The sequence below is a fragment of the Oryzias latipes genome, chromosome 13 (genome assembly GCF_053564925.1).
Source record: "Oryzias latipes strain Hd-rR chromosome 13, Olatipes_Hd-rR_3.1".
NCBI lineage: Eukaryota > Metazoa > Chordata > Actinopteri > Beloniformes > Adrianichthyidae > Oryzias > Oryzias latipes.
The window spans coordinates 16,789,696-16,815,857 of NC_136249.1; the positions used below are offsets into that span (position 1 = coordinate 16,789,696).

General features: G+C 43.8%; 1 protein-coding gene across 13 annotated transcripts; it reads right to left on the reverse strand.

Annotated features, from left to right (window-relative positions):
• Positions 1-2,885: 2,885 nt before the first annotated feature.
• LOC105355490 (uncharacterized) lies at positions 2,886-18,127 on the reverse strand. 13 transcript variants are annotated; one of them, XM_078956539.1, is made up of 7 exons: positions 18,056-18,127; positions 7,312-7,390; positions 6,780-6,921; positions 6,415-6,442; positions 5,845-5,970; positions 5,530-5,727; positions 2,886-4,320 (listed from the first exon to the last, which is right to left on the reverse strand). In XM_078956539.1, exons 2-7 carry the CDS (start codon positions 7,380-7,382, stop codon positions 4,100-4,102), a joined length of 786 nt encoding a protein of 261 aa, XP_078812665.1. In that variant the 5' UTR covers positions 7,383-7,390; positions 18,056-18,127; the 3' UTR covers positions 2,886-4,099. The 13 variants fall into 13 exon arrangements, 12 of the variants coding, with proteins under 12 accessions (XP_078812665.1, XP_078812662.1, XP_023817341.1 ...); XM_078956536.1 differs by having other exon boundaries at positions 6,780-7,008; XM_023961573.2 differs by lacking the exon at positions 18,056-18,127 and adding an exon at positions 10,902-11,041.
• Positions 18,128-26,162: the final 8,035 nt, after the last annotated feature.

Here is a 26,162-nt window from a genome sequence, read left to right on the forward strand (position 1 = left end):
GAAAGCGGAGTTCTATGAGCGCTCCTGCCGAGCGAGAGAGTGAATCTCCAGATCATGTACAGTAAGGAATGCGCTCCTTATTTTTTCAACTGGAGCTCAGGCCTAAGTAATTAAACAGTAACAAATGAAAATGTTTGGGATTCTTTGAGACAGATCCGTCTTCCGTCATTTTTTTCCTGCTGTTTTAAGGTTTCTGTGAAGCTCCTGGACGCTGTAGGAAGCCATATGATTTACGCAACTCATCAGGCATCCCTGGGCATGCGCAGGTGCCAGAAGTTGAGTTTGCTGCCAACGTTAGCCTCACATTATGAGAAAATGCAACATGTCTGGAAAAGCAGAATGTCCAGCAGAATGTGGAGCGGGTCAACTTCCATAAGTCTCCTGGTGTGCGTGTGTCTGTGTGTCATTAGTCTTCTTTTTTGACTGATTTATGACAAAGTTCATTATGAGCCAAACTCATAAGCCCATAACAATACTATGATTATAAAAACAAAGACTGTCATTGGATTTATTCTGGTGCATGAAAGTGCGCCTTGCAGCTGTGCCTTAGCAAGGCGGGGGGGGGGGGGGGGGAATTCACGCGCCTCCATAGCGACCCTCAACACCAAACCGATGATGGGCTGTTAGCACTCCATCACAGGGTGATAAGCGACACTATTCTCTTCGCTCGGTGATTCATTAAGTTGGCGAGAAGGGAGGCCAGATGTGGATTACGACTGTCTCACTGCAACCAGAGCATCCTTTGCATAAAACAGAATTTAAACTCGGCTAGAAAAAACAATCACATGTGGAAAATAAAATGTAAACCTTTTGTGTTTAAACTTTCGTCACATTGTGAAGGGTTTCTAGGTTAATCACAACTTAAGGAGAGTTTTACTTTTTTCTTCTTGGAAGGAGTGCAGAGAAACGTGTGGATCTAAACCTGCTGAACTCTGAGAAATTGAGGAGCATCACCGCCCAATAAAATCTATTAGAGGAGCAGGATTTGGATTCTGGTCTGCAGGTGGATTTTATGATCCGGGTCTGAGCTTAATTAGAAGCATGTTGCAACCTGATGGGAGTTACAGCAAAGTGGAAGGAACGCGCAGACGACATCATTAAATGGTTTTCTAAAAAAAAAGCCAAATCAGACGAATCCTGTGCGCGCGCCTCATGAGTGTCTGGTGTGTGTGTGTTTTTTACCCTTGTGCCATAAATGATTTCAGCCTCCACTTATAACCATCCTTCCTGGATCTTCAGAGAGCGCGCGCACACCCAAGGGGGCCTCATCCTGCTCAGACTGAGGCGGCGGGATAGGTGCAGGAGATTGGGTGGAAAAGTATATTTGCTGACTTTTGGTTCAACAAAAACTGAAACTGTATCAGACCTGTTTGTGAATTCTCTGAGCTCTCTCTATAGGTACACTTCGCTTCTACTATGTCTTAAAAAACCTACATCTCTGTCAAACAGCAAACTTCCACTTTGTAATGCCTGCTTGGCCCAAAGATACAAATATTTACACCAAAAATTCCAAATAAATTAAAATAAATTTTGGTCATTTTGTCTTTAGCTAAAAAAAAAAGTAAAAGGTTCCAAATGTGGATTCTAGAGGTCAGAATTCAAACACTCATCATGAATAAACATTTCAATATGCAGATTTTTTTATCTGGGTTATTAACTCATGTTAAAGTATATTGATATAATCTGAAAAAGGTGTTTGTTGACTCCAAATGTCAACACTTTCAGATGTTCAAACTGTTACTAGAGTATGTTTTTTAATCAGTTGCTTGTTTATTCCAACCCAAGTCAATATTTCAATGACTTTTTATATTTTTGATTGCTGTGGGGTCGCTGAATGAATCTGGCAGACATCCTGCTCCTCGTCACAATGACCGTATTTACTCTTCGTGTTTTCGGCAGCTTGACTGGAAATGAATGTGACTCATGTTTAGATGACCAAAATGAACATTTCCCGTCGCATTCCTGCGCAGCCAGATCAAAGTCAGACTTGTGGGAGAAAAAAGGGAAATAGTTCCTGCTGATGCGCACAGCGCTGCGCACTGCTGCGCATTGCGCACGGATCTCTAAGTTCATCTGTGGTTTCAATAATAAAAGGAAAAAGAAAAAAAAAACGATTCTAAAACTAAATGGAAGCTCAACAACAGCCGAACCGAACCATCTGCGGACTTTGTTATGTTGATGCTGGCGGTAGCCCCCCCGGTGGTGGGGGCTCTTTTCCTCACATGATTTGCAAACAGGGGAAGTCTCAGAGTCGATGTTGATTCAAACAAACGGCATCAATTTGCGGTCTTTCAAACACGCCTCCTGTTTTCACCTTCTCCTGTGTCCGAGCAGAGAGTGAAGATGGAGGAGAACCTCTCCGTCATTATGGCGAGCAATTAGCAAGCAAAAGCCATTTCTAAATACACAGCATGGGCTGGGCTGGAGAGTGGGGGGCGGCTTGATTCTGACACCTCCAGAGAGACGCAGCATTTACTGACTGTTAAGGCCAAACTGTGGACAGATGCTCTGAAACACGCAAAAAAAGAAAGAGACTTTTAACAAAGGAGGGACGGCAGCTGTGGACAGCAGATCATCAAATCACCCCAAACTCCGTTTGTTAGAATCTGAGTTTATGAGGTTTAGAAGTAAATAAAAGTAAATCTGTTGATTTTAAAAATGTTATCTATTGAGAAAGTGGGACATCTTTGATTTTCAGGGATTTTCTTGAAGTTTAAATAAAAAGATGAAAGTGCCATCTAAAGGAACCACAATGCTTTGCCACATGCAATTGAAATATATACAAAATATATACAAAGGTGAAAAAAATAATAGTCTTTCCAGATGAAAATTGAATGCAGGTTTATAAGCTTTCTCCTTTTTAACTGTTCAGCCTGCAGCAAAGACGCATTTCAAAAATGAATTTATTAAGGTGTGTTTATGTGGAAATAATATGTTGACTTTACATGTAAAACTCAAAGTAATACTGACAGCTAAATATAGGCACAGAAAAAGAGACGCAGAATGTTTGAAGCTGTACTTCCACTCGCTGAAGCCCAAGTGGATCCACCAGCACGGTTAACGTTCAGAAAGCAAGAACCATCAAGCAGAAGGTGCCAAACACACATGCCACAACGGGTTATCCATCCTTCCTGGCAGACAGCCCCCGCATGCTCTGTCGGCACTTTGAAATCTGCATCACTCCAGTCTCATTTCTGTTTACAAGAGTCAAATTGCTTCCACACACTTTATTTGAAAAAAGCCAATAAATGAGGAGAATTGCAGAGCGAGCTGCAGCAAAGGAGGCTCATGCACAGCCTGGTTCACTCGCCTGCTGCACGCCTCCACGGGTAAACATCAACACAGTCATCCTGATGAGTGGCTGCAGAGGCGACTAGCTAACAAGCTTCTCTTTGACTCATTGCTTATTACTGAGTCTGACCTGCTGCTTAACTGATTTCAGGCAAGCAGGAAACGACTGACGCTCACAGAAAACTGAGGCCACTCTCACTCCCAAACCTATGACTGCCTTCTGCTGCTTCCTTTGTTCCATCCATCCATCCATCCATCCATCCATCTTCAGAACCTTCTGAATCCCTTTTGAGGTCACTGGGTTGCTGGGGCCTATCCCAGCAGCTGTTGGGTGAAGGTAGGGTTCATCTTGGACAGGTTGTCAGTCTGTCACATGGCAGTATCACCCACAATCCTAGGGATGTCCCAGGTTGAAGCTGTAAACCGCAAACAGATTTGAGAATCCTCTGAATATCAACGTTGTCTGGTCAAATACTGGTCAAATCTGCTGCCCCCTCCCTTTATGTGAGCAAACTATGTCCCCTCATTTCCTCCCCTGTCATTTTCCAGAACCAACCTGATAAGAAAAAGGATCTGTGGATCAGCACACATGGTCTGTTCCAGGACCCAAACCGTTTCAGATGTCATTCTTCAAAGCTACAGAAAAGCAGGTCTGAGATTTCACAGGATGTTCATTCATCCCGTGAGCACCCAGCACGCTCAAATGAAGGCACCTCCACCTGACAGACCTCCAAATTTAAGAGCTATCCGATTGATTGGTCTTTGGAAAGACTCTGAAGACTCATTTTGGGGTTCATCAGTATTGGGCTTATAAGGGCACATAAAGAGGGGGCACATGTAACATGATGGGGTAATAATAGGGGTTATGGAAGCTCAGGATTCCCCCTCCCAGGTTGAAGAAGACTCCTATGGTTTTGATCCCTGGTGGGACAGAATGAACTGGCTCGTCACATCCATCATACACCGCAGAGAAACACACGCCATTCCTTTGCAGCCACCAGCCGCTACAACCATCCAATGAGCAGACCCCTGAGGAGACAGAGACAGCCTTCCTGAGTGGATGGAAAATGATTTTCTCTTAAAGAAGCAAAAACAAACTCCATTCAAATCACACAAAAAGACCTCTGAAGCATCCTTCATCCACTAAGAGAAGCATTCTTAATGTTAAAAAAGTAAATATAATTAAAGGCGCGAATGGCATTGCATGGCCCAGAGCCACTAAACCCCTCTGCCTCTGCCAGCCTAATCAGAGCTGGACGTGAAAACTGTTGGTTTTATTTCCATAGCAATCATTTTATTATTTGGTCGTCCAGGGGGGGATGAACAGGTCTATGTAATTTTGAGCAAACTTACATTTCTGGATCTCCTTGACAGCAGAGGGTTTTTTGATAATCACCTTCCTAATATAGCCATGTCGTATGTTATTTAGTTTTGATCAGCTTGAGTCCTGGACTTGTGTATTCAATTTTCACAAAATATTCTAGTAAAAAATGTACGAACAACACGGGACCGTTAACATATTCCAGCTCTCCATGGAAACGCCACTCAAAATGCATCTTCCCAGTGATGCTCGAGGAGTTAGGAGGTGATAGATTGAAATCTGTAGGAAAAGTTTCAATTTGTAGAAGTTACTGAAGGAGATTTCTTTAAATTAAAGATGGCAGCTGCTTTCTGAGGTTAAAGGTCATGTACTAAATAATAATTTAAAACATTTTTTTTTACTGTTGTTTTACTTGTTACTGTTGCCATTTGTTCATGTATCACAAGTTATATCCCCATCGCAATATTGATCACTAATATCGCATAGTTTTCCTCATATCGCGCAATCTTAGTCTGCAGGTTAAAGAGCCCATGTCAGCTTTGAAACACACTATTGAGCAACAGAGTCACACCTGAGTTTGGGCAATAAAAGTCACAAGAGAATTTTGTATGAAAATAAAAACACACAAATCCAATTACACAAAACAAGACAAAAACCAAGTTAAAGGTCACGGAAGGTACAAACTGAAAGACATTTTCTGGTATTTCTAATGAAAAAAGCTGCTGTTTGAATGGTTGCAGGCCAATCATCCTGTAAGTGTTGCTATCCAGTGGGTCGGTTTAATGAGGAATACGAACGCGCGTGCTCACAGCCCGCGTGCGTGTTTGTTTTACTCAAACAGGCTTTGGTGCCTAACAGCGCAGCTCTCTGCATTTCGGAGGAAACTGGCGACAACCGAAACCAAATCCCGGATTTACCGAGCCGGTAGATGGAGCTGTTGCACACGTCCACCTCCCAGTAGTACTGTCCGCGTGCGATCACAACATCAGAGCACACCTGGCCGAGGCGCGTGCGGCTCTGCAGAGGACTGTCTCCATGGTGGCTCACTGTGAGGCAGGAACTGGAGAGGTGGAGGGATGGAGGCACACATGAAGGGTCCAAAGAGAAAAACAGGCCTAAAACGGGACGGAACAACACCGGGACTCACCACACGGTGAATTAAACAAAACAAAACAAAACAAACAAAAAAAAAAATATTTGGAAAAGTCTCATAATGATGAGGGAAACCATACCAAAGACGGACTGCTCCATTTCCTTCTCCTGCAGCTCTACAGCGTCATCTAGTGTCGTCTCCGCGGAATTGGCAAATGAGGACTGTTTTCCAGAATCCACCACAGATGTGGATTTTAACGGATTGACTGGAATAAAAAAATCCTATTTATCACATTTTAGCATCAGCATATTACTATAGTACGACGGAGTAAGAAGACTTGGGTATTTTCAGCGTAAATTGTCCAATAAAATCTGTCTATTATATGTAAGGGTTGATTGGAAATACTGGGTCTCAGAAAACAGTTCAAGTAAACATGCAGCTTTGTTAAAAATGCAAATAATACTTTGTTTTAAAGCAAAAGAACTATCAAGATTTAGATGAAGTTTTGTGTCTGTTTCATAAAATTAGAATTAAAAGGTTTCGTCATGAGATTTGAAAGGTTTCCTCAAAGGTTTCCAAATGACCCCATCTTGACCTTTTTTATTATTTTAAATTCCAAACATTTACATTTAAGTTTCAGCCCAGCAAATCTACTCTGACTGTGTTTCCATTAGATTCAGTTTCATTTAAATCAGCAGAACATACTCACAATCGGAGCGGGCGTGGGCTGCACCTTCCTGAAAGCAGCATTAATGAGGCAAGAAAATGCAAAAAAGAAAAATTCCAAAAATGTACATTTATTTTTTGTCATTATGTTGGTCCACACTTGGATAAATACCTAATAGTGGAAATGTGTTAAAAACAGGACAACTATTTTTCTCTGGTAGTCAGGAGGATCACATTTTTCTGATCTGCACATAAATCATAAACATCTTGACATCATAACATTACAAGGATCCAAACATAGAACCAGATTGGACTCATTCTAAGTTTTTGAATAAGATATAAATAATACAAACCATAAATGTTTTTTTCTTTCGTTTTGTTGTTGCTGTAAATGTCATCGCAGCTTACCTTTGCATGGTGAGGGCAATCTTCAGGTGAGTCATCTGAGAAGCCCATCTGTCTGCTGACATGCTCAGACTTTATGGAAGGATGTTTAGGAAGACAGGAAGTGGCACATCCCCAGCTCCAGCACGGCAGCTCCACATAGCGTCTACAGCAGGGGCATAGAATGGAGCAGACAGAGAGCAGAGCTTCACGGCAGCACGATCCTGTTGGTCCTCCAGCTGCCACACACCTGCTACACATGGTGTGAGAGCATGGCAATATCAGGACGGTGTGGCATTCTTGACGGCAGGCTGGACAGACGGGAAGATGCTGCAAAAGTTCCATGCTATTTCTCTTTTCTGATCCGGTTAGAGTCCCACATCCAGCAGGTCTTATTATGGAAGGGCTTTTAGGATATCTGTCTATGCTTTTGTTCAAAGATCTCAGCTACAGTATTGGGATAAAATAACCAAAAGGTTTTGTTTGTGTGTAATAATCCTGTCTTTACATTTCTTTAATTCCTGTGGACCTTATCCTCACTAAACAGAAAGCAAACCTTGTTGATGCAGAACCCTCGTCCATCCAGAGAAGAGACAAAGAGGACCCCTCATGTGGTTCCAAAGGCATTTGCTCCCCTGGAGGAAAAAAATCAGATATTCCCTTTTATTTCTCAAAAAAGATGTGGAGGACACGTGAAGAGGCAAACAGGTTCTCTTGATGAGCTGCCTCGCCTGCATCACATCTGTCGAAGGAGAAAACGTAAAATTACTCACAAGATAAAAAGACAGACAGAGAGAGAGAAGAGGCCGTGCTGTTGCTTGGGTGTTACCATGGTGACGAGTGCTTGTGTGGAGGAGCAACTACAAGATAATGTGCTGTAAAGGGCTCTCATGCACGCACACGCACACACACATCGACATTTTAACAACGGGGTCATTGAAGCCATGCAGAAAGAAAAATGACCCTCTGACAGCAGAGGGATGACGGTACTTTTCATCATCTCTCAATCTCAATTCTCAGCATCCTGAGGGGAATTCAGCAACAAGTTTCAGCAGAAGATTTAGAGGTTTAGACGTTAGAGAATCCTCCAAAACAGAAGGAAAGCCCAGAGCTGAAGTGAGAAGCAAAAGAATAATCTCTGAATAATTTCTAGAGCTCTGAGCATTCTTTAGTTTGTGTCGTCATGTGATGTTTTAACTGCAGGTTTCTTAGGAAAGCATTATTCTGCACACTAACAGTTTCAGAACCTCCATTGTGAGTCTTTGACCGTCCCCACAGACCACAAACTCCCGGTCTTTCCCATGAATTGTAAGTAAGGGGGTTTGCCGCACACCAGGACACATGCAGGGCAAAATGAGACCACACCAAGCCCTAAAAAAACCAAACACATTTTTAATACGAAACTTCTACACTCCTGCCCCTCTCTGTTCAGATAATGGTTTGTCCCACAGAGTTGGTAAAAAAAACTTCTTCCACATCAACTGGATCTTCCTTTGGCTCTCACTCTGTGTGCATAATCTCAATAACAGAACAGTTCACTCACTCACCAGCTGCAGGATCTTGTGAGGGGTCACAAGGGCTGCCGGAGCCTATAACCCAGCTGGGAAAGGCCAAAGGCATCGCAGGATTACACAAAGACATCTCACAGTCCACCTGAAAAGCTTGTTTCGGACTGTGCGACGAGGCCAGAGCACCTGGAGATTATCTTTGCATCCCCTCCTCTCTCCTCCCCTCCTGGGGAGTGGGAGTGCTTCCAGACTCCTGTTGGCTCATCCGTGCTCCTGTTCCTGACCGTTTACCTCGCCTTTGCTCCTGCTCCTACACCTGGCTGTGGATCCTGCCTCTGGCTCATCTCTGGCTCGTCTCTGCTCTGTACCTGACCGAGTACCTCGTCTCTGCTCCTGCTCCTACACCTGGCTGTGGTTCCTGCCTCCGGCTCGACTCGCGCCTTTGACTGTCCCCCCAACCACGGCTGGATGAAGCTTGTCTGCTGGACTTTTACATATGTAGTTGTAGATTTAGATAAGTTAATTCTTCTCTAAGAGTTCTGGTAAATCGCCTGTCCGTCCTGGGGGAGGATCCCTCCTTCATGTGGGCACCCATGAGGTTTCTTCGTTTTTTCCGGAATCCGTTTTTTTTGGGGAGTTTTTCCTTACAGTGAAGGGGGGTCTAAGGGCAGGGATGCCAGTATAGCTTAGTCAGTTTGTTAGTTCATTTTAGTATTTTCCTATTGAACTCTTTGTATTCGTGATCCTTTTGATTTCATGTTTTACTTCGAAGCCCATCGAGACGACTGTTGTTGTGATTTTGGGCTATACAAATAAAATTGAATTGAATTGAATTGGGGACAACATGCAAATTTCACTGAGAAAAGATCACTGAGTGTGACGTCATCCACACAGCAGAAAATGGTTTACTTTTGGCTCCAACCAAAAGAAGTCAATTTAGTCACCCTTCATCGCAATACAGACGACGGCGTGTTGGAGACAGAACTCGTCAGTAAACAGTGGTCCTGGTCAGACTGAGGCGGTCTGTGTCATCGTTTCTATGGCAACCACTCCTATCAATCAGGAGTGAGCTTGTTTGAAGTCCACACCCCTACCACTTGAAAGAGGGCTACATGAAATCTGCCAATCCGACATTTCAAATGTTGGATGTGGGGGCCAGCAGGCTCCGCCTACTTTAATTGAGGCATCTGGTTGGTTTGTTTATGACTGAAATAACCTCATCCATTCATTCATCTTCTAAACCCGCTTTGTCCCTTTCAGGAAGGAACCAGCTGTGATATGAATTGGAGTCAGCTAACCTCTTCAGTTGAATCGTGCAGCAACCACACACACGCACACATACACACCCCCCCCCCCCACACACACACACAGATGATAGCGCAAAAAAAAAAACTTTGAGTAAAATAGAAATGAAGTGTCTGTTATTTTCACTTTTAATTTTTATCAAGCCCTCATGCAGGACGGATTTCCATCGTCACAGGAAAACATTGCACAAATGTCAAATCCTGTGACGTTGTCTATTTAAAAACAAATAGCAGCTTTCAGTCATGTCTTTCTGAAATATGAGTGGGTGTGTGTGGAGGGGGGGGCAGTATCTGTGTCATGGTTAGTTAGAAATTAAAAACTTTACATTCATGGAACACCTGTTTCAGTGTGGACTAAAAAAAACTTTGGTAAGAAGAGGATGACACACGCTCAGCGACAGTTTAGACAAGTTCAGACAAAGTCGTCGTAAACGTATCTCAATCTGGAATGGTATCTGTGAAATCTACAGTTCCTTTGAAATTATTGCACAATTCAGTGCCACCTTTGAGGTTTGCCCTCAGCAAGGAGTGTAAAGGAAGAACTCCATTTAGTCAAAGAGTGGGTATATATACTATGCATTTCAACGACAGTCATAAACCAAAAAAGAAAGCAATTTTGTTATTACATAACGAGGACATCCTTGTGTCTAAACTGAGTTTGTACATTCTAGGTTGTATTTGCACAGGGACCTAGGGTGAAACATTAACTTCTGTTTCCATCAAAGACACAGCATTCTTCAAAAATTGCGCACACTGCAGACACACACCACTCACTTTTACTTCTCAGTGATGTAAGCGAAAGACAGACAAAAACTGTCGTGAAGGATCCGGTTTGCGCCCAGCAGACAGAGACTTGGATTTTTTGGAATATTGTTTGCAGAAAGTGAGTCTGACCTGATTTCTACTACGTCAAATGGAGGGGAAACCACTGCAAAGGACCACCATGCATCCAGGGAGAGCCGGTTATGGCTTATAGCAGTAAGTTAAAGGTTTGGATTCATAACCTTTGGTGTCTACATTAAGAGATTTGGATGGCGTCTTATATATATTTTGGTGTGAATCTCTAAAGCTAAATATGTTCCAACAATTCAAGAATATTCTATCAGAGCTGATCATATACACTGTGTCACGGTGCCTGTCAGCTCACCTCCCCCTCCCTCAGCTCCTGCACCTGCTCTGCTGATTGGAACCAGCTGACCTTCATCTCCTCATCACCCTGCCGGCCTTCTTAAGGGATCTTCTCATCAGTATTCAGCGCCAGTTCGTTATACTCACTCCGGTGCTTATGTCTGGCCTTTTAGTATCTACCTTCCAAGCTAAGTTATTTGACTCACCACGCTCTGCATTATCCTTCAGGTTCCCTCACCACTGGTCTTGCTGGTTTCATCATCCTGAGCTCTCCACCGCGCCCCTCGCTGGTCCCGCCGTCCTCGGCGTCCACGTCCTGCCTCAAGCTGGTCCCGCCGTCCTCGGCGTCCACGTCCTGCCTCAAGCTGGTTCCGTCGTCCTCGGCGTCCACGTCCTGCCTCAAGCTGGTCCCGCCGTCCTCGGCGTCCACGTCCTGCCTCAAGCTGGTCCCGCCGTCCTCGGCGTCCACGTCCTGCCCCAAGCTGGTTCCGCCGTCCTCGGCGTCCACGCCTCGCCTCCGGCCGCTCTGCCGCCGTCGGCGCTCTCATCCTGCCTCAGGCAGTTTCCACCGTCCACGGTGCCCACGCCTCGCCTTACGCCCGTCCCAAGAACTATAAGTCTCCATCCGAAGAGGATTCAACCACAAAAACTTTGTAAAAATAAACCTCTTCTAACCCACATCTCGGATCGTGAGTTACTTCCGGGTTTCAGCGTCTGGGTCAGTCACGTCTACGACGTCAGCCATGACAGAACGAACTGGCCCATACACAGACCCAGCTGACCCGGAAGGACTCCGCCTCGCCGTCTCACAACAAGGTGTAGCCCTCGGACGTCAAGCTGAATCACTCAACCAGATGGCCACGACGCAGCAAGATCTTTTTCGCCGTCTGGACAGCATCTCCCAAACACTGGTTGAGCTAACTAGCCAACAAACGGCTAACACTAGTTCCAACTCCACAGCTTCCGCTGCCAGTAGCTCTAACCCAGCCACCACTGCATGGACTCAGGAGAATTTCCGGCTACAACCCGAACCGTTCCAAGGAGACGTGAGTTCATGTGGTGGTTTTTTGCTACAATGTCAACTGATTTTCCAGCAGGCCCCGCGATATTACCACGCAGACCACTGTAGAATTACTCTCGTTGTTAACTCTCTACGTGGCAAAGCCCTTCAGTGGGCCCAGGCGTATCTTTCAGCTAACCCCGTCTTCCAGGAACCTTTTGAACGCTTCATTGGGGAGTTTCGTCTGGTCTTCGACCAACCCCGCAAAGCAGAGGAAGCCACTCGCCGCCTTCTGGGCCTAAGACAACGCAACAGATCTGTAAGTGAACATCTGATCGACTTTCGCATATTAGCGGTTGAGGCTGGTTGGCCGGACATTGCCCTCAAAGGCGTTTTCTACCAATCGTTAAGTGATCACATCAAAGACCATCTATGTTCTCAGCCCGAAGCTACCACTTTTGAGGAGCTTGTCTCCGCCGCCCTACGTTCGGATGTGCGGCTCCGAGAACGTCAGAACGAACGCACACGTTCTGTCGGAAAAACCATCGCTGACTCTGTTCCTCAGTTTCCTGTGTCAAAGCCGCCACCCTCCCTTTTGCGAGAAAACACCAGCCGACCCCCGGAGGAACCGATGCAGATCGGCCATTCCAAACTCACTCCTGAGGAACGGCGCAGACGCATGGAGGAGGGTACCTGCTTCTACTGCGGACGATCAGGTCACCACGTACAGCAATGCACACTACGTTTAAACTCGAGAGCCCCCCGCTAGAAGACAGGCCGCGGGAGGCTGCCCCTACGGACTCTCAGGGAAATAATTTCCTTTATGTTCCTGTCAAAATTAGTCATCACTCTCGTAACCATGATTGTCGGGCTCTTATCGATTCCGGAGCCGAACAGAGCTTCATGGATTGTGGTTTGGTATCCAAGCTCGACCTCCCCATTGAACCGCTAGATCATCCCGTTAAAGCTGCTGGCCTGGGTGGCCAACTTCTAACACGCATTACTCACCGTACCAAACCCGTGCACCTGATCACCTCGGGCAACCACCATGAAGTCACTCAGTTTTATATCACCAAATCTCTTCAGTCTCCTGTAATTCTAGGATTCCCCTGGTTGCGCCGTCATAATCCTCAGTTCGACTGGGTTAATCTCCACATCACAAACTGGAGCCCCCACTGTCTCGCCAACTGCCTCCGCTCCGCCATCCCTCCTGTCTCCCCCGATAACGAGCACACTCCGGAGGAGACCGACCTCTCAAATGTACCCCATTGTTATCACGACCTTAAGAATGTTTTTAGCAAGCGCAAAGCCGATGCGCTGCCCTCACACCGTCCCTACGACTGCTCCATCGAGCTCTTAAACGGCGCTACTCTTAAGGGCCGGTTATTTAACCTGTCCGGTCCTGAAAAGCTCTCCATGGAGAAATACATTCACGAGTCTCTCGCCTCCGGCCACATTCGCCCCTCCTCGTCTCCTGTAGGGGCCGGATTTTTCTTCGTCCAAAAGAAAGACAAATCTCTGCGTCCTTGCATCGATTACCGTGAGTTGAACCAGATCACTGTCAAAAATAAATACTCTCTGCCCCTCATCAGCTCCGCCTTAGACTCGGTACAGGAAGCGCGCATATTTTCTAAATTAGACCTCCGGAATGCTTATCATTTGGTTCGCATGAAGGAGGGGGACGAGTGGAAGACTGCGTTCAGCACACCCTTGGGGCATTTTGAGTACCTGGTGATGCCCTTTGGGCTCACTAACGCCCCAGCAGTCTTTCAGCATCTCGTTAACGACGTCCTTCGCGACTTCCTAAATAGGTTCGTTTTTGTCTACCTGGACGACATTCTTATTTACTCGCCCAATCCGGAAATCCATACTTTTCATGTTCGTCAGGTCCTCGAACGCCTCCTCGAGAACCAGTTATTTGTTAAAGCCGAGAAATGTGAGTTTCATGTCACTTCCGTCTCCTTTCTCGGTTTCATCATTGAAGCCGGCAACATCCGACCCGATCCTGTCAAAGTCTCCGCAGTCGCTAACTGGGAGACTCCCAGCTCACGCAAGCAATTACAACGTTTTCTTGGTTTCGCCAACTTTTACCGCCGATTCATATGAAACTACAGTAGTCTCGCCGCACCACTTACCAGACTCACCTCGGTGAATCAACCGTTTGTTTGGGGGCCCGAGGCTCATAACGCCTTTAATAAACTTAAAACCATGTTCGTCACCGCACCCATCCTAATACAACCCGATCCGCAACGCCAATTCATCGTGGAAGTCGATGCCTCTGACTCCGGGGTCGGAGCCGTCCTGTCCCAACGCGAGGAACACTCTGGTAAACTCAAGCCGTGCGCCTTCTTTTCGCGGAAGTTGTCCCCCGCGGAACAAAATTACGATGTCGGTAATCGCGAGCTCCTTGCCATCAAGCTCGCCTTAGAAGAGTGGCGTCATTGGTTAGAAGGTTCTGAGCACCCTTTTATCGTATGGACCGATCATAAAAACCTCGCATATCTCCGCGCTGCTAAACGCCTTAACTCCCGTCAGGCCCGTTGGTGCCTCTTTTTCGACCGCTTCTCCTTCACCATTACTTATCGACCCGGCAGTCGCAATATTAAACCTGACGCACTCTCACGTATGTTCAGTGCCCACGACCATCAGGAAGCAGCCCCCATCATTCCGCCCACATACGTTATCGGCAATCTCACTTGGGACATTGAGACTCGGGTCCAGCAGGCCCAGGATGAGGAGCCTGACCATCCTCCTCCTCCCGATAACACTCTCTAAGTCCCCTCCTCTCTCCGCTCCGACGTCCTGGTGTGGGGTCACACTTCCCGGGTGTCTTGCCACGGAGGGGTCCACCGGACTCTCAATCTTCTGAGACGCAGGTTTTTTTGGCCTATTATGGTGCAAGATGTCAGGAGGTTCGTCGCCGCCTGTGCGGTATGTGCCCGATCCAAGTCCTCTAACTCACCTCCTGCTGGTCTCCTTCACCCCCTGCCCGTCGCCGAACGCCCTTGGTCCCACCTGGCCCTGGACTTCGTCACCGGGTTGCCTCCGTCGCAAGGTAACACGGTTATATTAACCATTGTGGACAGATTTTCCAAGGCCGCCCAATTCATTCCCCTGCCGTAGCTCCCCACGGCCGCTGAGATGGCTGAGGTCCTAGTCCACCAAGTTTTCCGTCACCATGGGATACCCAAGGACATTGTCTCCGACCGGGGTCCCCAGTTTGTCTCCCAGGTTTGGCGGTCTTTCTGCTCAGCTCTGGGAGCCACAGTTAGCCTGACTTCGGGATACCACCCCCAGTCTAACGGACAAGCGGAGCGGGCTAACCAGGAGTTGGAGGCCGCTCTCCGTTGTCTCTCGGCCCAGAATCCCTCCAGTTGGTCCAAGTTTCTCATCTGGATAGAATACGCACACAACAACCACCCTTCTGCCGCCACTGGTATGTCCCCTTTTGAAGCTTCTCTTGGTTAATCTCCCCCTCTGTTTCCCTCTCATGAATTGGATTTAGCCGTGCCCTCTGTACAACACCACCTGCAACGTGTCCAACGCATTTGGCGCCAGGCTCGGGCTGCTCTCCAGCGCTCTCGGGACAGTAACTGTCGCATGGCCAATCGGCGCAGGAGAGAGGGTCCCACTTACCAACCCGGGCAAAAGGTGTGGCTATCGTCCAAAAACATACCTCTGCAGGCGACCTCCCGCAAGCTTGCACCTCGCTACATCGGACCTTACACCATTGACCGGGTCATCAGTCCGACCTGCGTCAGGCTGCGACTCCCGGCGGCTCTGAAGGTACACCCCTCTTTCCACATCTCCAACATCAAGCCCCTCCAGGAAAGTCCCCTTTGCCCGCCGTCCGCTTCCCCGCCACCCGCCCGGCTCATCGACGGCGCCCCTGCCTTTACGGTCAGTCGGGTTCTGGACGTTCGCCGCTGGGGTCGTGGTCACCAGTACCTGGTGGACTGGGAGGGTTACGGTCCGGAGGAGCGTTCTTGGATCTCCCGCTCCTTGATTCTGGACCGTTCCCTCCTGGACGATTTCTTCAGGGCTCACCCTGATCGCCGTCCTGGACCGCCTGGAGGCGGTCGTTGGGGGGGGGGGGGTACTGTCACGGTGCCTGTCAGCTCACCTCCCCCTCCCTCAGCTCCTGCACCTGCTCTGCTGATTGGAACCAGCTGACCTTCATCTCCTCATCACCCTGCCGGCCTTCTTAAGGGATCTTCTCATCAGTATTCAGCGCCAGTTCGTTATACTCACTCCGGTGCTTATGTCTGGCCTTTTAGTATCTACCTTCCAAGCTAAGTTATTTGACTCACCACGCTCTGCATTATCCTTCAGGTTCCCTCACCACTGGTCTTGCTGGTTTCATCATCCTGAGCTCTCCACCGCGCCCCTCGCTGGTCCCGCCGTCCTCGGCGTCCACGTCCTGCCTCAAGCTGGTCCCGCCGTCCTCGGCGTCCACGTCCTGCCTCAAGCTGGTTCCGTCGTCCTCGGCGTCCACGTCCTGCCTCAAGCTGGTCCCGCCGTCCTCGGCGTCCACGTCCTGCCTCAAGCTGGTTCCGTCGTCCTCGGCGTCCACGTCCTGCCTCAAGCTGGTTCCGCCGTCCTCGGCGTCCACGTCCTGCCTCAAGCTGGTTCCGCCGTCCTCGGCGTCCACGTCCTGCCTCAAGCTGGTCCCGCCGTCATCGGCGTCCACGTCCTGCCCCAAGCTGGTTCCGCCGTCCTCGGCGTCCACGTCCTGCCTCAAGCTGGTCCCGCCGTCCTCGGCGTCCACGTCCTGCCCCAAGCTGGTTCCGCCGTCCTCGGCGTCCACGCCTCGCCTTACGCCCGTCCCAAGAACTATAAGTCTCCATCCGAAGAGGATTCAACCACAAAAACTTTGTAAAAATAAACCTCTTCTAACCCACATCTCGGATCGTGAGTTACTTCCGGGTTTCAGCGTCTGGGTCAGTCACGTCTACGACGTCAGCCATGACACACTGTAAAAAACGTCCTTATGAAAACAAGTTAAAACAAATAGAATACAAGATTTTTTTTACCTTGTAATGAGTGGAAAAAATATCTGCCAATAGAAATAGTAGAATTTGGTATTGGGAATATGGAATTTTTAAAATAGATTTCTCAAAAATAAGTTCTGATGTAATTAAATCCCAACATTGGTTATAAACACTTACATTTAGGTGTTTAACTCTTTGCTCTTGTGAATATATTTACGGCTTTTGTTGAATACATTTACAGTTTTTTTTTTTTTGGTCGCATGGGGGTGTCAAACAGGTCTAAGTAATTTTTAGAAGAGTCAGCAAAAGTAAATGTTTCTATTTCCTTGGTAACATAGGTTTTTTGTTTACCACGCGTTTGTGTGCCATATTGTTTCAGTCAGCTGAAGCCAATGACTCATGTCAAAAGTTTCCCCAATATTCTTAAATTGGCGGCATGCAAGTGAAATTTTGTGGAGATTGCTTGAACAAAAGTTTTCTTTTTCCATATTGTGGGAAAATTGCCAATTTTCTCATTTTGCCACAAAATAGCCACCAAGCTGAAGGTCCATAATACCCATAACTTCCTTTGGAGATCCCCATCACATGTGTTTTGGTTTCATTAGTGGAGTTTGAAATAATTCTTATGAGCCCCATAAGAGTTTGACCCCATTCATTTTATTGACAGTTTCTGTAATGTCTTTTTTTATTGGTGGTTGTGGTGGGTGTTGCACTAAGTAAAAAAAAAATCATATTTACCGGGTAATAGGTGCATACAGTGCAAAAAGATATTTTAGCGACAAAGTAGACCCTTGGTGATATTTTGTGTTTTGGCAGAGACTCCTTACATATTTGTCATTTTAGCTTGAACTGGATATTAATCCTGGTTCATATTTCTTCATAAATTCCACTAGAAACATCATTGAAATAAGAATCCCAATTATTTTGATTCACTTTTAAAAAACAAAGTTTTGCAACTTGTTGGAGCACGATTCGTGGGCAGGGCTTTATAGAGAAGTGATAGTGATACGAGATGGAGTTAACCCTTTCTCATCCATTCACTGAAACATTTAGAATTCAGCTACAACCCAAAGTATGTCAGTTATCATACTTTCCCCAGAATCCTTTTTATGCGATTAAGGATGAGTGCAGAAGTCACACACATGCTTTGATGCCTGATAAAGCGTTAAGATGCTGGTTTTATGGTTGACTTCACTAATGATACACAAGATTTAAAGATAAAGGAGGAGGATATAAACAAACAGAAACAAGCAGATAAATACTGTGTGTTCCTGTTTGGAACAGCTCAATGGCAGTTCATCAATCATTTGCTCCTCCAGGCTGTATCCTACTGCTGCTGCGGCTGCTGATAGGAGGGATTTCCACAAACCTGCCTCAGGTCCACGCCAGACCCAACAACTTTTGGTGCAATTCTGTGGCTCGAAAAAACATGTCGGTTGCAGAGAAGGTAAGAAAGTTTTTGTTTTTGTTTGAATGTCGTTTCATTGATAGTTTATTTTGGCTCATAAATATATTATGTTTAAAAGCTGATCTTTTGAGTTGCTTTAAAAATTGACGGAGAGACAGAGTTTGCTTTGGGCTGCTGTGGAACTTAATTTGCAGTCTGTGCAGGAATATGGCATTTTTCAGTGAGCCGTCTCACTTGCTGTCATACTCCTTGGTGCAAATTTTGTTTCCCAAATTTGCCCCATCTCCTGGGGGAGCAGGGAACCTTTTGGGGGTTTGACTCCTTAATGTTGTGTCCCAAGCAGAGAAGGATTGGTCGCATTTTTAGACTCTTTGGTAATCTCTGAAACCACTATTTCCAAGTTTCAGGGCAAACGCTCTACCACTATTTTATTTCAGTTTATTCTAGAATGTGTCCGCTGGTGTGTGAGTGTTTTCACAAACCATCATTAATTATATATATATACACATATTTTGTTTAGCCCGAACACATTTAAAAAAAAGAGCATTTCATTTCTGGTTATAGTTCCACTTCGATCATCTTTTAATCTATTTTCAAAGCATGGATAGTTGGCGTTGAGCAACCTCACCCCCCTTCCCCTCCCCATTGCTGAAAGTTGTCTTTTTCGTGCTCCCCTGCTAGTTCACAGCTCCTAATGCCCCAGACCTAAAATCATTGCTGCAACAAAAATGGCAAGCAATACTGGAGCTATGCAGCCGTACAGTTTGGAGCCTGATGCAGCTCAGACGAGGAAAGCAAAGTCATACACGGATCTAATGGTTTAGAAGTGGATTCATCAGAATGGAATGGCCTGCTAAGCGTATTTTCTACATCACAAATACGATCGTTTTCAAAATAGAAATTTTTTTATCAGCTCCTGATTCACCATAATTTAAATAAAGAAATACTCACAAATGGAATTTTAGGCTTAATCCTCTTTTTATATGTCCTCCATCATCAGAAATATGTCACAAGAACATGTTGAAAACACCAAAAACACCATTTTCATTAGAGTATATTTTAAAAAGAAAGATAAAAAACTGAATTAGAAAGGACAAAATCTGAACAATGTGACATAAATATCATGTCCATTTACTCAGGTTGAATGCAATAAGACCGACGTGCTGCCTTCTCCAGTGCTGATGCCGTCCGTGGAGTTAAACTTGAACGAATGGGAAAATAAAACTGTAAGTACAAAGATAAGATTCCCTTTGAAATAAATAGTTGCCTATCCAATAAATTTAAACTTTTGTTGGACTTACTGATCTTTTAGGGCTCTGAACTGAATACTGGTATCTGGCATTGTTTAAAATTACTGTTTTCTTTTTTATCTGCATATTAACATCATTTGACATGGATTATAAATGTTCTTCTGTTTAAAGGCTGTTAACCTTTAAATGTAGAGGGATAAATAAATATCTGATAGATAGGAAAAAGTCACACAGAAGCAGCAACAATAGGAACTTTCTGCATAATAAATTAGATACTGAGATGCTTATCAGGAGTAGAGTCTAAAAGTGAAACGTGAGCGTTCCATGAGTAAGAATTAGAAATGTTTTTCAGACAAGCTCCTAATTATTTGGGAACACCTTTAATTTGTAAAGAAGTGTTAATCCTCAGTTAGTTCTCTTTGCTAAAGTCTCATCAGTTGTCACTCCCCTGGGTGAATGAAATTTGCTCTTATCTCCCAGGGGGGTAGATAGATGGGAATGCATGACTTCCCAAGGACAGACACTGTGCCACTTGGCCACTGATGAGTTTTGCTGCTGGCATGCAACAAGTTATTATCATGATTAACTGGCTCTGACTATTGCGTGGGAGAACAAAAGAGGCTCTTGTCAAGCCTTCTTTATCTATGATTCCATCAGTGAGGAGATTTCTGCAGAATTTAACTGTGAGTTGTTTTAGGATCAGCAACAAAAATAAAAAGTTATTGTGCTTAACGAAGGTGGAACAAAAACTGGCAAACAGAGCTGTGGAAGAGAAAAGTCGATAAGGTGAAAGCAATTTTTACCTTTCACTTGAAGTGAAAGTTGCACCACTTAATTATTAGTTTGCGTTTAAATTTGATGTCACATTTGAACTTGAAGGTCATGGAATTTCAATCAGTTTTTATTTCTCACACAGTGAGCAGATAAGCAAAAACAAAAACAAACAAAAAAGTAATGACAGAAATGTGAATATGAAGCTAATGTTACTCCATCATTAACTGGGTACCACCATCCTCAAATTAAACACAGGTTAAAAAATAATAATATATTCAAATTACAATTTTAAAAATGGCATTCTTAATTAACATCTCATAAGCTCGTTTCTTTTAATTTAGTTAAAAAAAGAACAAAGACCTACAATGTTTCCTGTTCCAATTCTGGTGGGTTATTCAGGGGAGAAAGTTTGACTCAGCTTTGCTCAACATTCAAGGAATAAATAAAGCTGCTTTCCTGATGTTAGACAGGATCTCTGTCCAGGAACGCTGGCCTTGAAGACATTCAGAGATGTTTTGTTCCCAGAACAACTCTGAATAAAAATGTAAAAAATCTTTGTCTCTACATGCTATACTTTCATTTCAGCTTGATTCTGCTAATAACAAAGATGCATCAATTCAAGTTTTATCAATTTAAAAGATGATTAAAGCAAAGTTTTGTTCTTTAAAATCCAATCTAGGCGATGATAGTAACTGTGACTAAGAAACCAAGCTACAGTATTTCCAAAAAGTATAGAAGTGTGAAATCCGATCATTAAATATGTTTGTCTTTTACATCGTCATGATCCTAAAATCTTTCTCTTTACCCTCCTTTTTATTTTTTAAATATGAGTTTTTTCACGATCAAAAATATTTTATTAATACTTTCCTATCATTACATAACAATTTTTTTAAATTCAAATTTCTGAGAATACTCCAAAATTCTAAAAATATTCCTAAAAGTTCATCTCTAAATCTGTCAGGAACCACGTAGGACCCCATATGCAGGAGACCAGGCTTAAACATTTAATAAATAAACGTAAGCATTTAAAAAGTTACCTGGTGTAACGGTTGGGGGGGAACACCCGAAAAAACAGAACATGATAAATAAAAAAAACACCTCTGACAAAACCAAATCCAGGTGCACAATCCTCACAACATCCAAAGCTCTGGCTTAGTAAGTTTTGTGAATGCGCCTCCCGCTGTCATATTTTCCACATAAACATTGAACCTGAACCAAGCTGTTACCTCACAGAACCTCAGAACATTTCCAGAGACTCTGTCCATTTCTCAATCGCAACTTAAGCTTGTAAGAAAGTTTCAAAAGTTTTCTCTGAGTGAGATGTCGTAATTGTGTTTCTTTTCTTTTCTGTATATCTTAAAGCTCCAGCAGAAGCAGGCAGAGATTTTGGAGGCCCTCCAGCTGTTTGACCTCGTCATTAACAATGAGACCAGCCTGCAGTGTATGAGGACACTCAGGATCAAAAACTATATGATTATTGTCAAAAAAGCTCCCATCCAGGTACGGCCTGAAACACACATGATCCAAACTACACTGCAAACGCTAAATTCAAATCAAATGACAGTCACCCACATCCATGTAACAGTAGACTCAGGGTCCTGTCAGGAAACACTGATATCCTAGAACCTTTATTCCCTGATTTTTATGGGTGTAATCAGACTGGACACATTTGGTCCGCTTTAAGTGAACCAGAGTTTGTTTCCCTCGATAATCCAGAACAGTCTGGGACCAGGAACCGCCCTCAGACCCATAATTCACAATGGTCTTGGTTCAATTCCAATCGGACTGACTTCAGTTTGCTCTGAGATTCCTCAGTCTGAATACAATCCGTCCTCAGAACCGAACAACTGAAACTGGAAAACGTAGCGGGTGGTCAGGTGATCTAATCACAGTCAGAATGTAACAGCAGATGAGCCGTGAACAAATGTAACGTGGTTACATGGCATGCGTGCTGCGCTGCTGTGATGTCATCCTAAAAGCTATCTTGCAGTTCCTTATAAGAATTCTCTTAAAACCATGCCATAACACAACAGCGATGAGACGCAGCAAATCTTTGAAATGTGGTTGGAAGAGTCGCACTCATCAAAACAATTTTTAATGTGAAACAAATTGCTTCTCGCTATTTTTCCCCTACAATCTATGTCATAAACAGTTATCAGTACCTTCTTAGTTTTCTTCTTACCAGGAACCGCCCAGCAGCATGCCTCCATTGGGCCAAGAGAATAAAAAGCCCGACGCTGATACAGTAATTCAAAATCTTTGAGCGAAATATAAAGTTTGAATGAACTAAAAGCTCAGGACTTCCATAATTTCTGCCTCTGGTCGCTTTGCCAAACGTTTTTCCCAGTCTGAATACACTCTTAAGTGTAAGGGGGAGACATTTTTATGAAAAATAAAGGTTTATCTTCTGAGATACAAAAACAATTAGAAAAAAGCTGGGATTAACTTTCATGAATGTTTTCATGCCTTTTAAACTATCATCAAAGCAGAAAACAAAACAAAAAAGTTACAGTGAATAAAAAATGCTGTTTCCTTAGAGAGCACACAGCCATCAGCAGTTATGTTTCTTTTGTGGGCATCGGTTCCATCTGATCAGTGTTTTGCTGTGAATCTATTTGCAGAAGGATAACCTTACACCCCCCCACCACCCACAAAAAACCAAGGAGGGGAAAACCATTGGAGAGGTTTTAGACCAGTACAAAACACTGATCAAGAAGAAGCTGAACCTTTTTGCTCAGGACCTTCAACTCTCCAACTGCAAAAGGAAGAAATGACGACGACATAGACAACAGCTGATCCCTAAGTGGACTTTACAGGCTGACGCAGACGGAAGGACCTCTTATTGGAAAAGATGCTGCTTTAAGAGTAGCAGAAAGATAAACAGAAAGGAACTAAAGGAAGGAAAAATGCTTTTCTGACAACAACTATTACTGTCTGCTTTAAACAGCAGAATCTTCAGATGAAAAAGAGGTCAAGTTCATTTGTGTCTTTGACTTTGCACATCACATGACCAACTTAGTGTTGTGAAAAGCTTGAAATGCTTTTGTATGTTCTGTTTTGGCTTTGTTTTCAAGATCTGGAGGTTCCAGCTTAGATTTAGTGTCTCAGTGGTTACAATGGATCATTTGTTTCTGCAAACTTTTCTATGGAATACTGTTTTTCTCCTCTGAGTTCTCAAACTTACAACTGGACGTCCTTATGTTGTCATAACAATTTATTTAAGATGCCATCTGCTTTGAAGTTTTTCTCTAACCAACACACTGAAAAACAATTCAACATAAAACTATCGAGTTGCAGCACAAACCAAATGAATTAGAGTCAAACATTGAAAGAGTTTGGGTGGAGCAACTTTGCCTTCAGCAAAAAGACAGGCTGGCTGCTTTTTGGTTCAGTAGAATGTGGCCGATCAAGTTCATCTGCTCTGCTGCTCTGGTTCGCTATTAAGTTAAATGTTCACAAACAAGTTATTTTGTGTCTCCAGCAAGATCAAAAGAGGTTTTAAAGTTTACAAGAGGAAAGATACATTTAAGGAAATTATTTTCTCTTTAGGGTTGTATGGTGGTGTCCAATTAGGCCTGGTACAATTCCAAGCTGCATTGTTTTTGTGTGAAGTTTGTATGTTCTCTCCTTTTATGTGAGGGCAAAACATGCTTCATAGGTTCATTGATGATTCTAAATTGCCCCTGGGTGTGCATGTGAGTGATTGCATAGCCCTGTCACAGACAGGTGACCTGTCTTTGGTGTACCCCATTTTAACCAATCAGTTGCTTGGATAGGCTCCAGCAGCCTCTAGACCTCTGGAGCAATTCAGCGGGTTTGGAAAATGGATTGATGTTCTCTTCTTTGTTGTTTATTGCATTTCCCTTTTATAGAACCCAACAATGATCACAAAAGACAGTTTCAGGAGTGCCGGTGCAGCTAATTCCTTTTGTCTCTTCCGGCATTGCAGTGAGAACTGTACCCACAGCTCCCTCTGTGGGGATAGAACCAAAACATGTAATGTATTCTGCAACCAAACGAATGCACTCTGCTCTGTGATACCAAATTTGATCAAGCATGTAGGAATAATTATTATATCATATAAAATAATAATTATTTCTTTTATCATTTTAAAGCATCTACAATGGTTCTCAGATTAGATACATTTAATTTACACTTAAGGAGGCCTCCTGTGTTGTACCATACCAGTTTAGCTTAAATTTGCATAAATGTTTTGTGTTTATAATATATGTTATAAAGGATGCATGCACAGAGAAAGGAAAAAATATTAGACTTCACAATTTTTTTTGTAATAGTGCCATTTGTTATTTATTAATGATAAAATATATATGTATATGTGGTCTTTTAATTATGTGGATATTTTGTCCCACTAATGTATAAAAACTATGCATAGCATTTATGTGGAATTCAAAACTTTATACTAAAGCAAATGAAGAATAGTATGTTTTTGCTTCAAGTGCTTAAACAAACCTATTTTCACCTCATCATATGTTTTTTTAAATTAAACTTTGTTTCTAGCAAACAGATCATGTTCGTGTTTTTTAACCCAGTGTTTTTCAACCAGTGTGCCGCGGCACTCTAGTGTGCCGTGGGACATGGTCAAGTGTGCCATGGGAAATTGCCCTCATTAACTGATTTAACAACATTTTCCATCTGCAGGATTTCAGTTCTCTGTTCATCCCTACAGGCCCTGATAACACACTAAGAAATTGGGAATATGAAAGATTGTAAAATACTTTTTTCTTTGTGTTTATTTGATTCTATAAAATACATTTTATAAGGATGACAGTACCGCGATTTAGCCGCAGCTTCCGCTGTGTTAGGAAAATTTCCGCCCCTTTAACTGTCTCCACCAATCAGTCTTGGGATTTTAATCACATGTCATCGGTCTGACCAATCAGAAATGGTTAAAGTCTTCACTTCCTTGTTCTGAATTCTGCTGGAATAGTCTCTCAGTTCTAACAAAGATACCAGCTAAAGCTCATCATTAGCGGTGTAGCTAATGATGAATGGTGTAGTTTCCACAGAATCCGGTGTCAGACTGTGGATCAAGTGAACAAAACAATGAAGCTCAGATACGCTAGTCTCTCTGCGTTCGGCGGATTATTAAACTACATCTCCCATTATGCATTTGGTTAAAGCGTGTGTGAGCGTCTGGGCGCACGACTCTCTCCTCTTAACGTAGTGAAACCACAACGACCACAAATCAAACAGTTTTTAATTCTTTTAACTTAACTTTTATCACATCTTAAAAAAAACAGCTGCAGCTTCCAGCTTTTTCTGCCACAATTATCACAAAAATGCATGTGAGATCATGGAGGGACTGTGGATCAATACAGACGGAGTTTCTCCTTTTTTTGTTTGTTTTTTTGAATGCCGGTGTGCCGCGGGATTTTTGTCAAGGTTGAAGTGTGCCGTGGCTCAAAAAAGGTTGAAAAACACTGTTTTAACCTACAGGAAATGTTCTCATCTCATCTGCAGAAATGCTCAAATCTGATCACGTGACCAAAACGACACGCCGGAAAGTGACAGGAAAAAGAAAAGGAATGTCTTATTTTTCAACTTTATTTGTTTATTTATGTACAAAACGAGTCAGGTAAAACATCAGAAATGAGCATATAATAACAAACATTGCGGAGTGAAAAAAATAAAATAAAAAATGGGCAGAGGCAAGGCAAGAAACAATTTAAAATGGCAACAATTTTACAATATCTCTATAAAATGCTGTTGCCTTTTGTTTGAAATAATTTTAAGAGACTTAAATTAATCTGAAAAGTAATTTAAAAAGATAGTTAAAAAAGGACAAACAAGCCGTGACTAATGCGATTTTAAAGGTAGAGACCACGAGACAGTTGCAAAAGCGGAACATGTTCGCATTATTTCAAAATAAAACATTCATTTCATGTTTATTAGCGACAAATGTCTCGCTGTGCTTTTATACTGAAAGTTCGATTCGGAAGTGGCTGGTGTATCACATGACTTTCTGTCCCACAGCTAATCACTACATAAACTTAACCTCAATGGCTGCACTTTAGGAAGCTGCC

What these genes read in the sequence shown, in the direction of transcription:
- LOC105355490 (XM_078956531.1), bottom strand. Translation starts at nt 8,396, where the DNA reads ATGTCTTTGTGTAATCCTGCGATGCCTTTGGCCTTTCCCAGCTGGGTT. An exon ending in GAGGGTTCTGCATCAACAAG is followed by an intron (nt 7,009 to 7,311) that starts GTTTGCTTTCTG and finishes CACCATGTGTAG; the next exon opens with CAGGTGTGTGGCAGCTGGAG. An exon ending in AGCCCACGCCCGCTCCGATT is followed by an intron (nt 5,971 to 6,414) that starts GTGAGTATGTTC and finishes TTTTTATTCCAG; the next exon opens with TCAATCCGTTAAAATCCACA.